This window comes from Artibeus jamaicensis, unplaced genomic scaffold, assembly GCF_021234435.1.
Source record: "Artibeus jamaicensis isolate MK-2021 breed Jamaican fruit bat unplaced genomic scaffold, CSHL_Jam_final contig_851, whole genome shotgun sequence".
Classification (NCBI taxonomy): Eukaryota; Metazoa; Chordata; class Mammalia; order Chiroptera; family Phyllostomidae; genus Artibeus; species Artibeus jamaicensis.
This window is the reverse complement of record NW_026521986.1, coordinates 14,602,498-14,619,927: the sequence shown is the minus strand read 5'-3', so window position 1 is coordinate 14,619,927 and position 17,430 is coordinate 14,602,498. Positions and strand designations below refer to the sequence as shown.

The 17,430-nt window shown below is 40.8% G+C and overlaps 1 protein-coding gene across 7 annotated transcripts in view; it reads right to left on the bottom strand.

Annotated features, from left to right (window-relative positions):
* The window catches only part of TTLL5 (tubulin tyrosine ligase like 5), a 259,197-nt gene that overhangs the window by 56,941 nt on the left and 184,826 nt on the right, over positions 1-17,430 (bottom strand). For 6 of the 7 annotated variants that reach the window (XM_037145212.2, XM_037145214.2, XM_037145215.2 and 3 more), the window contains one exon: positions 10,666-10,880. In XM_037145212.2, the coding sequence (XP_037001107.2) occupies positions 10,666-10,880 (215 nt within the window). Of the gene's footprint in view, positions 1-1,683; positions 3,397-10,665; positions 10,881-17,430 lie in introns of those variants that run through there. The other variant, XM_037145218.2, reaches the window with a different exon arrangement.

Sequence of the window (17,430 nt, the reverse complement as noted above, 5' to 3'; positions counted from 1 at the left end):
TCTTCAGTTGATTTTGAGTTGGTTTTTCTGTATGGTATGAGATAGTAATTTCCCCAACACCATTTATTGAAAAGACTGTCCTTTTCCCAAAACTATACTCTTGGCTTGTCATAAATTGACCATATACGTGTGGGTATATTTCAGGGCTCTCTGTTTTGTCCCGTAGATCTATTTGTCTGTTTTTATGTTAATACCTTACTATTTTGATTACTGTAGCTTTGTAATATAGTTTAAAATCAGGAAGTATGATGCCTCCAGTTTTGTTATCCTTTCTCAAGACTGCTTTGGCTATTTGAGGTCTTTTGTGCTTCCATACAAATTTGACCTTTTAAAAAATTTTTATGTGAAAAATGCCAGTGGAATTTTGAGAGGGATTGCATTAAATCTGCAGACTGCTTTGGACAGTATGGACATTTTAACAATGTTAATTCTTACAATCCATGAGTGTGGAATATCTTTCCATTTACTTGTGTATTCTTCAATTTCTTTCATCAATATTTTATAGTTTTCAGATCCTAGGAGGACCTTTCACCTCCTAGGTTAACTTTATTCCAAGGTATTTTATTCTTTTTGATGCAATTATTTATGGATTGTTTTCTTAATTTATCTTTGTCATAGTTCGTTGTTAGTGTATAGAAATGTAACTGATTCTTTGTATACTGGTTTTGTATCATAAAACTTTACTAAATTTATTAGTTCTAACAGTTTTTTGTTCTGTTGAAGTCTTTAGGTTTTTCTATATACAGTATCATGTCATCTGTAAATAAAGACAGTTTTACTACTTCCTTTCTAATTTGTGTGTCTTTTATCTCTTCTTCTTGCCTAACTGCTCTGGCTAGGACTTCCGGTACTGTGTTGAACAAAAAAGTGGTGAGAATAGGCATCCTTGTTTTTATATGCACAACTCTTACTTTTTATATAGTATGTAATATAATTTTGGTCCAAGTTACTTTGTTTTGTTTCTTTTTATTATAAATTAGAGAATAAGGACTGTAAAATTTCTACTTCTTGAGTACTTAATTGAAATGTTCTAGCTTTGAAAAATATTCCATGGGAACTCTGCAGGGTACAAAGTTGTATATCTATTAATTTAATCCCAAACCCCTTATATCCTTCACGTTTTGGCCTATTTTGCCAATAATAATGACTATTGTATTCTCTTTTTGGAATTCACTATTTTAAGTTGACTATCTTTTCTCTCATTATTTTTATCTTTGTACAATTTTCCCAAAAAATTTTGGCAGAATTTAAAAAATGTGTCCTTTATTTCACTAATTTAATGCTCCATAGTGCCCAATCTCTGTTCACTGTGTTCAACCCAATTAATTGTCCTCTTAGGTACTTCTAATTTCTGTGCAATCCTCCCTGACCGCAGACTGCTCGCTCTCTCTGTAGGACAGCTTTTTCCAGCTCTATATACTGATTCACTCACTCTTAAACTTTGTTAAGAATATACATTAGTAATTTTTAGAGCTCTCACATTAATTTTTTATTATTGTTTATTCTATTACAGTAGCCCCGATTTTCTCCCCCTTGCCCTCCTCCACTCAGCCCCCCACCCCATTCCAGCAGTCAATCCCTGTACCATGGTCCATGTCCATGGGTCGTTCGTACATGTTCTTTGACTAGTCCCTTCCCCTTCTTTCCACCACTACCTCCCTCCACCGCCCCCCACCCCAGCAGCTGTCAGTCTGTTCATGTTTCCATGTCTCTGGTTTTATTTTGTTCATTAGTTTATTTTGTTCATTTGATTCTTCATATAAGTGAGATTGTTTAGTATTTGTTTTTCATGGACTGGCTTATTTCACTTAGCATAATAGTCTTCAGTTCCAACCACACTGTTGCAAAATGTAGGGATTCCTTTTTTCTTTCTGCTGCATAGTGTTTCATTGTGGAAATGTACCCCAGTTTTTCTGATCCACTCATTTACCGACGGCACTGAGGTTGTTTCTAGCACTTGCCTTTTCACTGCTGTGAACATGGGAGTGCGTAAGTCCTTTTGAATTGGTGGCTTGGGATTCTTAGGTGTTTTGATTGCTGGCTTAAAAGGCAGTTCCATTTTTAGTTTTTTGAGGAAATTCCATACTGTTTTTCCATAGTGGCCACACCAGTCTGCATTCCTACCAACAGTACACTTGGGCTTCCTTTTCCTCATATCCTCACCATTACTTGTTTGCTGATTTTTTTAATGACAGCCATTCTGGCAGGTGTGGGGTGATATGTCACTGTGGTTTTAATATGCATGTCTCTGACGGCTAGTGATGTTGAGCATTTTTTCATATGTGTATGGGCCATCTATGTCCTCCTTGGCAAAGTGTCTATTCAGGTCCTTTGCCCATTTTTTAATTGGATTGTTTATCTTACTGTTATTGAGTCATATGAGTTCTTTATATATTTTGGAGATCAAACCCTTATTTGATGTTTCATCAGAAAGTATGTTCTCCCATACGGTCAGTTCCCTTTTCATTTTGATGATGGTTTCTTTAGCTGTGCAGAAGCTTTTTAATTTGATGTAGTCCCATTTGTTTTTTCCTTTATTTCCCTTGCCCTAGGAGATGTATTAGCAAAAATATTGCTACATAGGATATCTGAAATTTTACTGCCTGTTTTCTGCTAGGATTTTTAAGGTATCATGATTTATATTTAAGTCTTTTATCCATTTTGAGTTTATTTTCGTGTGTGGTGAAAGCTGGTAGTCTAGTTTCATTTTTTTGTATGTACCAGTCCAGTTCTCCCAACACCATTTATTGAAGAGGCTGTTTTTACCTCATTGTATGCTTGTGCCCCCTTTGTCAAATAAACCCATAGAGACATGGGTTTATTTCTGGGCTCTTTATTCTGTTCCTTTGATCAATGTGTTGGTTCTTATGCCAGTACCAGACTGTTTTGATATAGTGGCCTTGTAGTATAGTTTTATATTGGACATTGTAATCCCTCCAACTTTGTTCTTCTTTCTCAAGATTGCTGAGGCTATTTGGGGTCTTTTTTGGTTCCATATAAAGTTCTAAAATATTTGTTCTAGGTCTGTGAAATATGCCATTGGTATTTTAATAGGAATTGAATCTATAGATTGCTTTGGATAGTATGGACATTTTAATGATGTTAATTCTTCCGATCCATGAACATGGTACATGCTTCCACTTATTTGTATCTTCCTCAATTTCTTTCTTCAGTGTTGTATAGTTTTCCAAGTACAGGTCTTTTATCTCCATTAAATTTATTCCTTTTATGGTTCATGTTGCTATAGTAAATGAGATTTTTTTCTTATAGGTTATTGTTGGTGTACAAAAATGTCATGGATTTCTGAATATTGACTTTGTATCCTGCTATTTTGCCAAATTCACTTATAAGGTCAAGTAGTTTTTTGGTGGAAACTACAGGGTTTTCTATGCCACACTGGTGAGACAAGAAAAAGAAATAAAAGGCATCCAAATTAAAAAGGAGGAAGTAAAACTGTCATTATTTCCAGACAACATGATAGTGTACATCAGTAATTGCTAAAATTTTTCATTTTTGCTTAAACTTATTTCGGAGGTTGGCAGCTCCTCTGAATCTTCTCCACAGGGCTTTCCTTTAAGCTATACCATCTATTCCAAGGACCCGAGATTTTAAAATATTTGCTCACTTTCAGAAAGGAAACTCTAAATTTGCCATTTAGGGTTTATGATCAGGAGGAACTAAAATAGATTCTGTCTAAGATTAGTATAGGTTTCTGTCTCTTTTAAAAAGGATTTTCATAATCAGATAAGAAAGAAGGGATGTGACAGACAGGAAATACCTGGCAGTTATATTTCCATGTTAACAACCGTTTAAACATGTGGCGGGCAGAAATGAAAAGTAGAATTTTAATTTAAATTACACGTTAAGGACCACCAAAGAAAGACCCTTTAATTCTTTGACTCTCACGTACTTTTTCTCCCCACTGCGCCACACACACCACAGTGTAACTTTTGATTGAGTGTGGTTGTAGTACCCAGTTTCCTGAATGATGTCGTTGTCCATGCCCCCAAAAAGCGTTAGGATCTCCTAGTGCATCCACTGATGGAGATCCAAACGTTGGCAGAGGAAAGAGAGTCTGAGTGGCAGATTCCTTGCCTGTCCTCACCTCTTGCTATCTCCAGACCCCAACCCTTAGAGTAAGAGGGTATTTATCCGGTGTATTCCAGGCCCCCTACTGATTTCCTAGACTGCAATCTCATAGGAAGGCAGTATATAAAAGCCCTCAATGTCGTTCTTCAATCTAAACCCTTTGCATCTAACAGATATTTCCCCAACAGCTCAGCATAACAGTGACACTCATTCTTTCTACTGTTGAGTATTTTATTGGCCATTTAAGTGGAAAACTGGTGTGGAAGGAGAGGGGGTCAGTTCCTAACTGCTTACACTGCACTTTCTCAAAGGCAGTATTTATTTATTTTTATGCTAAGTAATAGTTTTGTTTTACACTTTAATTTGGTTCAATATCCTACTCAGTTTTTATGTTGATTACACTTAATATTTTTCTCAAATATTCAATAAACTTTTTTCTTTTTCCCTCCATCCCTTCCTCTTTCTTTTAAAAATTTATTTAAATTTTTTTTTACTGTATTGAAATTTTACCCTTTGAGATAGCATGGATGGACCTGGAGAACATTATGCTAAGTGAAATGAGGCAGTCGGAGAAAGACAAGCACCATATGAATTCACTCATATGTGGAATCTAATGAACAAACTGAACCAATAAACAAAACAGAGACAAACTCATGGATAAGAGCAGGATGACAGCCTAGAAGGGGGGAGGAGAGGGGTATAGGAGGACTAAATGGTAATGTAAAGGCACTGTTTTAGCATGACTTTGCTGACAACTGCTGTAGAGGATGACTGTGAGTAGGTGGGTGGGGTCTTTGAAATCAGTGGTCCACTGGAAAGAGTCTGGGGTCAGCGCAGAAGGTGGCGTGGATTCCAGCTCTAGCTCTGCCACGGACCACCTGCGGACCTTGCTACACTCACAGCCCCGCACTAGGCCTCTAGTCTTATATCCCAGCACTAAAAGTCTGTCATTATTGTGACAGTGGGATTCATAATAGGAAATGCACATTTGGTCTTCCTCCTGTTTCTGGCTCATAGCTCCCCAAACCCTTGGAAGTTCCTAAGTGTTGAGAGTGATAGGGGTGTCCTGCTATGCTAATGAGGTGGCTTTTAGAAACACCTAAAAATGAGGGCTGGTTGCCAAGAGAACCACGTGATTAGAGGGTTGGAACTTTCAGGCAAATCAATCACCAACTGGCCAATGATTAATCAGTTGTGCTTACGTAATTGAAGCCTCCATAAAAACCCAAGGGGACGAGGCTCGGAGCACTTTGGGTTGATGAGCAGCAGGGCAGCTCTGCGCCCCTTGCCGTGTGAGTCTCTTCCATCTGGCTCTGAGTTATATCCTTTCATAATAAACGAGTCATCTAGTAAGTAACATATTTGTTTCTCTGAGTTCTGTGAGATATTCTAGCAAATTAATTGAACCCAAGAAGTGGGTTTGGGGAACCTTTGGTATGCAGCCAGTAGGTCAGAATTACAGGTAGCAACCTGGACGTACACTGGCATTCTGTGCCGCGGGGCGGTCATTGGAACTTCCAATCCACAGCTCCTCATCAATAGCCAGTTGGTCAGAAGCACATGTTAGAAGTCTGGGTTTGTGCCTGGCATCTGAAGTGTGTGTGAGAGTGTGTAAGAGTGTGTGCATGTGTGCGTGTGCATGCATGCAGGCAACCATATATGCACACACATGCAGAGTTTAACAGGGCTGACTTTAACCTGTGGAATCTGACGTTATCTCTGTGGAGGCAGAGTTAGCACTGAGCTAGATTTTTGGGCTCCCTGCTGGTATCTGAGAATTGCTTGTTGATGTGAAGGGAAAACCTCTCCCCCTTCCTCTGCTCACATTGGAATTGGGTCTAGGAACCCTTACAATTTTATTTTTCAGAAATGCATAATTTAGGGAATCCTATATTTAAGGATGGTAATGCCATAGATTTGATCATATTTCTTGAAACTACGCATAATAAGGGGCTGAAAGGCTGACAGAAAATGGTTAACCTACAATATGGTATCGTCTATGCCCACATCAAGAACCTATGCTGGGTGACTGTAAGTCCCCATCAGTTTGCTCCATTTTAATGAATCACATGTTAAAAAGGTATTGCTTTTTCTTTTCTCACCAGCCTTGTTTTCCTATTTTTCTGACATTTGTGTCTGAGCAGCTTTCATCATATTTCTGATATTGCCAGATGTTCAGGTCAGATTAACCGGTATTTGGTTTTACCATCCTCCTCAGCTTCCGAGGGCTTTCCTCCTGCCTAATCCCCAGCAGCTCTTAGCAAACACCACTGTCCTGGGTGCTGACATAGAACGGCAGTCACCTTCGATTTCCACTAAGGCCACCCTGAGGGAGCCGATCCTAAAACCTGGGTAAGGAAAGTTAACCCCAGCTGTTTAAAGACAAGCACTTTTGTTAAGGCTGGTGTTTCTTACAGTTTTCTTTCTTCAGAGGGGTCCCAAGGTACACCAGTTCTGACTGTGACCTTCCAAATTCTTCTCTAGTCTATGAGTTTTGACCAGGTCCTTGGCAAACTTTACCCTCCTCAGGTTTCTTTCACCATGTTTCCTGGAGAGTGTAATTCTGGCTCTGAAAAGAGGGTCATTCGCAAGGAAGAGACAGTTCATGTGTGTGTAATAGCTGTTCACAGGCCGTCACTGTTCTCAGTTCAGCTGACTGCCTGGAAGAAATACCACAAATAGTTCGGAAAGGAGGATCTGAAGTGGGTACTAAATTATAAAGTGCGGTGAACTTTAGAAAGGAAAATCAAGAAGAGCTGCTGGCACCATAGAAAAGGTTTAAAAAATCGCAATCATTCTCTTACGAAATTGACAAATGCGATTTAGCTAAAGGAACTGTAAGTAATGGATTTGAGAATTCGAACAAAGAATCATTGGGCCAAAAAGGGATGATGAAAATAGCTGTAAAGCTTAAGAATTAAAAAACAAATGTGCACATAAAAAAAAAGCTCTAGATGGAAGAGACAGAAAACAAGCTATTTTGGGTGATTATTCAAGTGGGGACAGTGGTTTTGTCTTACAGATGGGAAATCGAAACCTTTAGAGGGAAAGTGACCTGAATATTATCATAAAGAAACAGGACTCCACTGTTCTGATTCTCAACTCCCTTTGCACCAAAATCCAAACGACATTCCATCTTTTATGTTCCATTGTTCTCTAAAATCAGCCCTCTAGGATGTGGAAACTTTGATGCTCTTGGAAATTGCTTCTATATTTGCCTAATGCCAACTTCTGTGCTAGGAGAATTTTTAAGTTCAACCCCAAAACACGAGGCTCGGCATGGTCACAAGCTCATTACAACTGCTCATTAGTTGTGTCTCTTGGGCCACTATGGCATTCCTGAGTGTGACTCAGCATCACCAGTCACAACGGAGGGTTCCTGATTAATCTGCACTGAGCCAGAATAAAGGCTGCAATAAGTCCAAACAAATGAAGTAACACAGCCTGTATGAAGAAAGTAAAAAATTATATGAAACTGCCTGAAATGCCACCTTAGTATATTAACCATAATACCTAATACTTATTTCATCTGTGTTATGTACCAGGTGCTGTATTTGTGCTTGGAATTCATTAATTAATTTCTTTCTTTCAATAACTCTGTGAGGCAGATACTATTATTATCCCTATTTTAAAACAGGAAACTGAGCCACACAGAAGTTAGTAAGTAACTTGCTATACTGGCCAGAAACATGATTTCTTTTAGCATAAGAATATATCGACTGATACTGAGATCAGGACTACAGAAGCCTTGAAAGGGCTCTTTAGATTAAAAATAACTTCATCCATCCAAATCAGGTATGGAGTTCTGTCCACAGTAGTGACACACCAATGACAGTTTTACTGTGGTACATTCTCCAAGTGTCACCATGGCAACATCAGGTGTTAATGATGGCAGACACTGGTTTACCTGTACTATCTGCACAACTTTTCTGTAAATCTAAACCATTCTATAATGGAAGTTTATTTTAAAAAATTATGTGGATATTTCACAGAGAGAACTTTCCGTAGAAATCAGTACAGATAGAAACAATGCTTTTCTGTTTGCTGAAAGTCTGAAGAACACGGAAGGCAGTGGGGCCCTCCCCACACCGTGCATTTCTCGTGTTGGAGGGAAGGTTAAGGTCTCCATTAGTGCTAACTTATTTAGCTTCAGAGACTTGTGCTCAAGTTTTAAAGGCAAATTGGAAACTATTTCCTGGAACAACGCCTCACAGCATGCCTTTTGATTCTTGGATTATATTTCTTAAATTCTGAAGCAATCTGCTTTTTTCCCCCCTTCTGTGCATTTTTGGTGCTGAGCTGTTTCCGGTTTTCCCACACTCCTGCTTGTCAGAGGGAAGAAACCACAAAAAAATGCAGCAAAGTTTGTCCACAGAGCTGCAATCCCACCTCAGCGGGCTGAAGCGTCCTCCTGCCAGCAGGGAGTTCAGGACAGTGAGTGGCATCTTCAGTGTGCAGCCCTGCTGCCTGCTGGCCCAGCCTGCCTGTCCCCCAGGGGACCGGCCAGCCACACAGGCCATTGTGGGCCACCTCAGGATACGGGCCCATAATCAGAGAGTCCACGAACGGGAAGCACACCGACACCCTCAACATTAGAGGCCAACTCCCTGATTTTCCTCCCTAACTGTGGGCTTCTGCCAGCCCACATGAGGGAGAGAGTGGTTTAAAATGCTCGTGCTAGCACTTGTTGCACTTCACATGTGTTAACTTGGCTAATATTTGCCAACTGCCCTGTGAAGGTGATGTTCTTTTCATCCCCTCTTCATGCACGAAAAAACTGAGGCCCAGAGATTAAGTAATTTATAACTTGCAGAAGGTCTCAAGTCAGTCAAGTGTGGGTGGGGATGTGAGTGCAGGCAGGCTGGCTGCAGAGCCTGCACCCTTAAGGATTCGACTCTACTCCCTTGAAGGGAAGGGGCGCTGCAGCTTCCTTCCTGTTGTGCCGCTGGCGTCCAGCCTCAGACGGCAGCCTTCCTACTGCCCTCCCCTGCTGACCCAGAGAGCTCTCTCTCTGTAAAATAATCACAATGCCAATTATTCCCGGAACAGTGCTTGGCACTTAGTAGGCACTGAATAAATATTTGTTGGATAAATGAATAATGGCAACGACATAATTAAAACAGCCACAGGAGAGTGCTTTCAATCCAAAATCAAAATTTGATTCACTGTGTGAGGAGGGAAAAAAAATAACTGTTTTTACAATATCCTAGGATTCCTTTTTACAACTGAATCTGGTTTTGTGAAGGACAAATGAACGAAGAGCTGTAAATGAGAACAAGAGACATGCGCAAATCTCCTCCGGGCATTTGCACATCAGGAGATGCCTGCCTCCTCTGGGCATCTCCATTTTAAATAGAGAAGGGCTGTTAGATCCAACGCCCTCTACCGGTCCATTCCTGGTTCACTAGCTAAAAAATGGCAGGAGGTAGAGTGAAGAAAATAACCTACAAAAATTTGATTCGGGAGTGGAAACGTGTTTGTTGTTTGTGTTTAGTTTTTGAAGTAAAATAGGTACACCACGAAGGAACTGGAGGGGACCAACATTTTGCTGCCATGAAGCTGTTTTTGGGGGTTATTGATTTTAAGTTGTTAATTAAGAAACAAGATTCAAAGGAAGCCTTTGACCCCCTCCCAGCTTCCTGTCCAAGAGATTCAGACAAAAAACCTGCTCTGGGAAGGGAGCCTGGGCTCAATCACCTGAATAATTTCACCTTGGCAGGAAGGCTCTAAGGCTGTTAGCTGGACAACTCCCCTTCCCCGTGACCCTCTGTTTCTGAGGCAGGAATTTCCCTGCCACGGAAGTTCTTCTTTTCCTCAACTATCTGTAAATCACCTATTCTCACTTCTGAAATTGACGCTGCCCCGCCCTTCTCCTTTGTTCCTTGCTGTCTTCGGAATTCTCCATGTGCATGTACTAAAACTTCAATTTTCTCCGGTTAATCTGTCCCTTTGATTCGATTAACCCAGCCAGAAGAACTTAGAGTAGGGCAAAAGCACCACTATTTTTTTTAGACCCCACAGTATCAAAAGCATTGGCGCACAGATTCTGCTTACTAAGGTCAGTGAAGTTAATCTTCCCAATGATATCCCACTCCTGTGTCATCCTATTCAAGTGCCTAAAAGTGAACAAAGGAAGGGAGCAAGGTATTGAATTTAATATAAAAATTCTGTAGGTCTGACTCTGCAGTGACAAAGAGGAGAGTACCTCCAGAAGAAATTTTTTCATTCCCTTTCTTTAGCATTGTTCAGCAGTATTACCTGATGCATTGTCTGATTGTAGCTCCTGCCAGAGGCTGGAAGAGTTGGTTAGCAATGACCCTGAACTCCACTTGTGAGGGCAGCTCTCACCAAGATCCCTAGGAACCTTTAAGAGCAGTGCCTGCCCCTCCCACAGGGTAAGCAAGAGCCCAGGAGATTGTAATTTGCAGCCAGAGCTGAGAAACGGGACTTAGCTTTTATTACCCGTCAGGTGCTCTTGTTTTCAACAATTCAGTACCAAGTGTCTTGAAAATTCCATAAGTAAAGAGCACTATAAGCACGCAATTGATACAACTCAGGAGATTATTGAAAACTTACTTGGAAGACCTCTGGGATGTTGCCTTTCTTAGGACTTGTTTGTGATTGGATGGGGGTTTGGGGACCAGGGAGGAGGAACTTGGAGGTGGCACCACTTTTTGTAGCAGAGTGGTTGGCTTCTGGCCACTAACTGTGGCACTTGAAATTCTGCAAGCTGCACCATTATTCATTGTCCATAAACTGGAGTTAGGTAGTGTCTGGCTGCCAAAGATTGCCTTGAAGAAAAAGAAAAGAAGAAAGATCAGCGGTGATGGCCTTGACAATCCATTTGCTATGTGCAAATGAGTAGTTTGTAATTCTTTAGTGGGACAAAAGGAAAAATAAAACTGTTAAAGTAATTTTTTAGGAAAGGAAAAAAAAACCTTTCTAATTATGCCAGTGCAGATCTAGATCCAGAGAAGAGAAATCTCCTGAAGCACAGCTGGTATGGTCTTGTTGAACGTACTCTTGGCAAGGCATCAGGGCATCTGGGTACTGTGCACCCATCCATAAGTGTGAATTAGAAAAGCACTTGGTCTCTCCAGCTTACTCCCCCCTTCACTGTTAAATTCAACAAATGTTTAACAAATGTCTCCCACTGGGTGTGACATCTGAGCCACGGATAGAACCCTGCACCCCTCCAGGAGGTCTACCTTCTGAGGACAGGCTGGCTGAGGCACTGACCCAGAGAGTGGAGAGAGGAGGCAGGACAGAAACCAAGGGCCAGGCCTTGCGTGGCCTTGAGGGCTATTTATATAATTCTGGCCCAGTAACACCTTGTTGACCTAATGATCACAAGATGGACCGTTGAAAACACATTCAAAGCAAAATCACTACATGGATGCAAGATCAACACAAGGATCTTGTTAGATCAGATGGTAAGCCCACAAATAAAGAGAAACCTAAAAATCACAGTCTAAACACTGCGAACACCAACATATATCTGTAGTTAGAATGTAAACGTACACTTTCTCAAGCAGATCTTTTAAAAATTCTTAAAACTTCCTCATTAGAAATAGGTTTCTTTGTTTTTGTTTTTGCTTTGTATCTCAAATTTTGCTGCTGGTCCTTCAATACTATTAACACCACTTTCTTTTATTTAAAATATATTTTATTGATTATGCTATTAGAGTTGTCCCAATTTTTCCCCCTTTGTCTTCATCCATCCGGGGCACTCTCCACTCCCTCTGGCAATCTTCCACCTTAGTTCAGATCCAGGGGTAATGCATGTAAGTTTCTTGGCTAGTCCATTTCCTACACTGTTCTGAACATCCCTGTCTATTCTGATCCTACCAATCTGTACTTCTTAAACCCTGCATCTTTTCCCCCATGCTCCCCATTCCCCCTACCAACAAACTTCCAAATGATCTCCAAATCTATGATTCTGTTTCTGTTGCAGTCGTTTGCTTTGTTTTTCAGATTCAATGGTTGATTGTTGTGAATTCACTGTCATTTTAATGTTCATCATTTTGATCTTCTTTTTCTTAAATAAGTCCCTTTAACATTTCAAATAATAATGGTTTGGTGATGACGAACCTTTAGCTTTACCTTATCTGGGAAGCACTTTACCTGCCCTTCCATTCTAAATGATAGCTTTGCTGGTAGAGTGATCTTGGCTATAGGTCCCTGCTTTTCATGACTTTGAATATTTCTTGCTAATCTCTTCTAGCCTGGTTTCTTTTGAGACATTAGCTGATAGTCTTATGGGAACTCCCTGTAAGCAACTCTCTTCTTTTCTCTTGCTGCTTTTAAGATTTTTCTTTATCTTTAAATTTTGCCATTTTAAGAAAGACTTTATTCATTTATTTTTAGAGAGGGGGAAGGGAGGGAGAAAGAGAGGGAGAGAAATATCAGTGTGTGATTGCCTCTCATGTGCCCCCCCACCCCACTGGGGACCTGGCCTGAAACCCAGGCATGTGCCCTGATTGGGAATCAAACCAGAAACCCTTTGGTTCACAGGCCAGCACTCAATCCACTGAGCCTCACCAGCCAGGGCAACCTTTGACATTTTAATTATGATGTGCCTTGGTGTGGTCCTCTCTGGGTCCATCTTGTTTGGGACTCTGTGCTTCCTGGACTTGTATGTTTATTTCCTTCACCAAATTAGTAAGTTTTCTTTCATTATTTTTTCAATCAAGTTTTCAATTTCTTGCTCTTTCTCTTCTACTTTTGGCATGCCTATGATTCGAATGCTGGTATGTTTGAAGTTGTCCCAGAGTCTCCCTAGCCTATACTTGTTTTTTGAACTTTTTCTTCTTAATGTTCTGATAGCATATTTTTTCTTCCTTATGTTCCAAATCATTGATTTGATTCTCAGCTTCATCCATTCCACTGTTGATTCCCTGTAAATTTTTCTTCATTTCACTTAGCATAACCTTCATTTCTGCCTGGGCCTATTTTATGCAGTTGCAAGACCCAGTAAGTTCCTTCAGTATCCTCATAACCTGTGTTTTGAACTCTGCATTTGATAGATTGCTTATCTCCATTTTGTTTCTGGAGTTTTGTTATATTCTTTCAATTGGTCCATATTTCTTTGTTTCTTCATTTTGGCAGCCTCCATGTATTTATTTCTATGTATTAGGCAGAGCTGCTTTGACTCCACCTTAGTTGCATGGCCTACTGTAGAAAAGCACATCTGTACATTGGATGGGACAGAGCCTTAGGTAATCACCAGGATGGGGCAACCTGTATGAGCCAGGTTGATGGAGTCTCCGATACGGTGTTGCTGCTCTGTGGCTCTGTGTGGGGGACAGTGCCTGAAACACATTTATACCATTAAAAGGACAGTGCTGCTGCCTGCTGTCCCCCATCACTCACCCTGATGACAGACACTTTGATCTCTCCCCATATGTCACCAGTGCCCTTCCAGCTGCTGCTCTGTCGATGAAGCCCAGAGGGAGTCTGCGTTAAGTCCTAAGTCTGCTGCCGACCGTTTAAGAGGCAACTCCTGAGAATCCTGCAGTTCCTTCCACCAATCCAACCCTCATTGGTTTTTACAGCCAGAAATTATGGGGACTTATCTTCCTGATACTGGAACCCTGAGCTGAGTGGTCTGTTGTGGTGCAGGGATCCCTCGCTCCCAAGGTATCTCTCCCAATTTTTATCCACTACACATGGGTGTGTGACCACCCCTTCTGCATCTCCATGGCTCTGCATTTCTCTGCCCCTCCTACTGTCTGGGTGAATGTGACTTCTTTACTTCCTTGGTTGTTCCATACAGTTCAATTTTCTGATGATTTGGGGGATATTTATTTTTTAGTTGTCATAGTTTTGCTGTTGTTGTGTGAGGAGGTGAACCATGTTTTTATCTACACCTCCATCTTACTGGAAGTCTTAACACTGCTTTCAATATGCATGCATTATAAATGCTTTAAATGTGAAATAATATTGAGAATAATATAACGAACAAAATACATAGGACTTTTTGTTAAAGGATTTCTGGCAACTTATTCCATCTGTAGATACTACCTATACTGAGACATAAGAAAAATTCATTTTCTGCCCTGGCTGGAATGGCTCACTGGATTGAGTGCCAGCCTGTGAACCAAAGAGTCACTGGTTCAATTCCCAGTCAGGGCACATGCCTGGGTTGTAGGCCATGTCTTCTGTGGGGGGTGCACAAGAGGCAACCATGCAGTGATGTTTCTCTCCCTCTCTTCCTCCCTCCTTTCTCCTCTGTCTAAAAGTAAATAAATAAAAAATCTTAAGAGCTGTTAAAAAAAAAAGAAAAATGTCATTTTCTTTTGTCGAGGCCAAAAGGAATAAGATGTTCTTAGGAAACATTTGCCTTCTAGATAGTCTTCACTAGTAGTATTTTTGTCCTGTATGAATTTTACTTTTTAAGATAAAAAAGATGAACCGAGTAGCTTTAGTAAAGTGTTAACCAACCCTTCTACACCCATGCCCGGGAATGTCCTTTATCCCAAGGTCCAGGGCTAGGGAGGTGTGAGGGGGGTAATGGCGTCTTGCATGCATACCTGTGTTTCAGAGGCCTGACAAAGAACAAAGGATTTTATAAATAGAAGGCTGCAGAATTCTCTAAAGAACGAATCTGAGATGTTGCGTCGTCTCTGCGAACCACCCAAGGGGAAACTGCAGCACTACCCACTCACCGGCACCTCTGACCCCAGGAGGGGAAACCTGCAGCCTTCCAAGGACAAGTGACCAGAGGGTGCAACAACAGACCGGGCATGTGGCACTGGCTCTGAAACAAACCCAGTCCCCCTGACAACTGCTTCCATGTCTAACAGCCTGAAAATCGGAGGGAGAGGCTCAATGGAAGGGGAGGAAGGAGGCAGGCATGGGCCACCCTAGGCTTCTGTTTTCACCACTACATCCCAATAATGGAGCTCAGATGTGAAGAGAGCTTGAGAGATGCTCCACTTGGGATGGGGAAGAGACCAGACATCAGGACGAGGCCAGGCGAGTTCTACTTCGGCCATTCATAAACAAAGTCGCTGGGTGAGCAGCAGAGAAGGAAAAACCAAGGTTAGTAAAGAGCTCCTGGAAATAAAAATACTCTTTATTTAGTTAGAGTTTTCATGTTGTGAGGGAAATGTCATCAGTGATAATATCTACTCAATCAATACACGTTGTTGTAGTAACAACCATATTTTAAAATTCATTGAGTTTTTCTTTTTTTTCAAAGCCTTGCTGGGGCATCTAAACACAAAGACTAAATGAGAAGAACAAGAGAACAATGAGTATAGTAAACTTTTTTGTGTGAAAAAAGGAATAAACACAGATGTACATATATAACACCATGCACACAAACACACAATGTGAACGTCTGCACAGAACAATTCCGAAAGATACAAAAACCTGGGAACTTCCACCATGGAGAAGAATTGGTTAGCTAGTGGTCAATGTGGGAGGAAAACTAATTTTTCTACTATATATATTTATACCTTTTAGAATCTTGACCCATCTATATGTAGCTTAAAAAATATATAAAAGAGTCAAGAGTAAGTCAAGTTTAATAATATTTGAACAGGTAACAAATTAACTCTGAGCACAAGTCAAAGTATCCAAATAAAGCCCCAAGTTTCAGCCAGCTGGGTAGAGGACTGGCCATTACACAGGGCTGAAGAAAGAATCGACTGTTCAGCATTTATGGCCACAAGACCAGATTGGGTCATCTGTGAAAGGCAGAGCGTCGGGTAAGGGGAAGGGAGCTTGGCTGGGCAGGCAAATGCTGCCTCGGCTCAAATGCGGGCTCTGTCCCTTATAGATGGGGCAACCTTTTCAAGTTCCCTAACCTCCTCTCCAAGCTTTACCTTCCTCATAAGCAATTATAATCACTTTGCTGGACTGTTGGGGATTAAATAAAGATCACATAAGCAAAATCTAGCACAGTCATTCAATAGATTTCTTGAAATAAAGTACCAGGTACAGACAGCAGACGCTCAACAAATGTTCTGTTCTTTCTCAAACCTCCCCCCTCAGTTCACTGAGGGACCGAAGGACAGGATGACATGCGGGTCTGCCTCCATCTGCAGTGATCTATGAATGGTAGTTGATTATGTCTTTTTCAACATATTTGTCTAGTCTTATGGTGATGCTCACTAGCTGTGAAAGCAAACTCTGAAAATGAAAACATATGTTTAGGTTCCTGAGATCATATTTGATCAATTCTATCTCACATAAATAATCTTTTCCTCTTCTGAATGCTTATAAAAACGTATTGGTATGCATGTTACATTTAGCACACTCTACCTCATATTACAGCCATTTATGTATGTGTTTTTCTCTCTATCTGGACAATACACATTGGAAAAGGCTGGGTTTATATATGATTAATTTTTGATTCATGGACAGTGCCCAGAATGACTGATGCACAGAAGGTGCTTAAGAAACATTTACTCCATAAATTTAAAAAAAAAAACCTCACATTATAACAACTATTCTTTTTTTTCACAACAATAAATTCCTGTGCAAGAGGAGAGGCAAGTCTGTATTTACACAGAAATGTAATCTTGTAACAAACCATTCTTTGGACTTCGAATATCGCCCAGTGTGTTATTTGTATTCCAGTTGCACTCTGCCACAAAATGTAAGCAAGCCCTCCTGCAGATCCCAAACAAAAATAGATTCACCTTCCTAAGATGCAGACTGTGGCAGGACCTTAGACACTGATGCCCTAGAGCACAGGTGGCAAACACAAGGCTCAAGGGCCGAACCCAGCCCTTCACCTTGTTTTACCCAGCCTGGCACCTTGTTTCTACCTGGTGGTAGAAGCAGTTACATTTATACAGTCCTAAAGTTTCATTCGGCCCTTTGAAGGCAACTGCAAGGCTGATGTGGCCACCAGTGAAAATGAGTTTGACACCCCTGTCCTATAGTAGTAAGATCAGTCTTTACCTCAAACAACAACATACTGTAAGTTAGGTGAACTTACTGCTTAGGAGACTGCCTCTTGACTATATATCACTTTCCCCTTTCTTTTTAATAATACTACCCTGATTTTGTCTGGGTAATGTGTGTCCAGCTAAAAAATTCTATTTCCCTGGGAATAACAGTTCTGAAGTATAAACAGTTTCCAGGCACAGTTTTGGGGAAAGCTCTTCAAGGCAGGCAGACTAGGTCGGTGACTTCAAGGTCGGCATCAGGGGAAAGTTACTTGCTAAGGACTGCAAAGGATAAAGACAGAAGGAACAAGCGTTCCTGATAAGCATTATGGGATTTGGGTGAGCCTAATCAGATTTCTGATTATGTGGGGGGAAAAAAACCATCTCTAACTTGTTTAAACCAGTGGGGTGGGGACAGAGGGTTCTGTTACATTGCAGC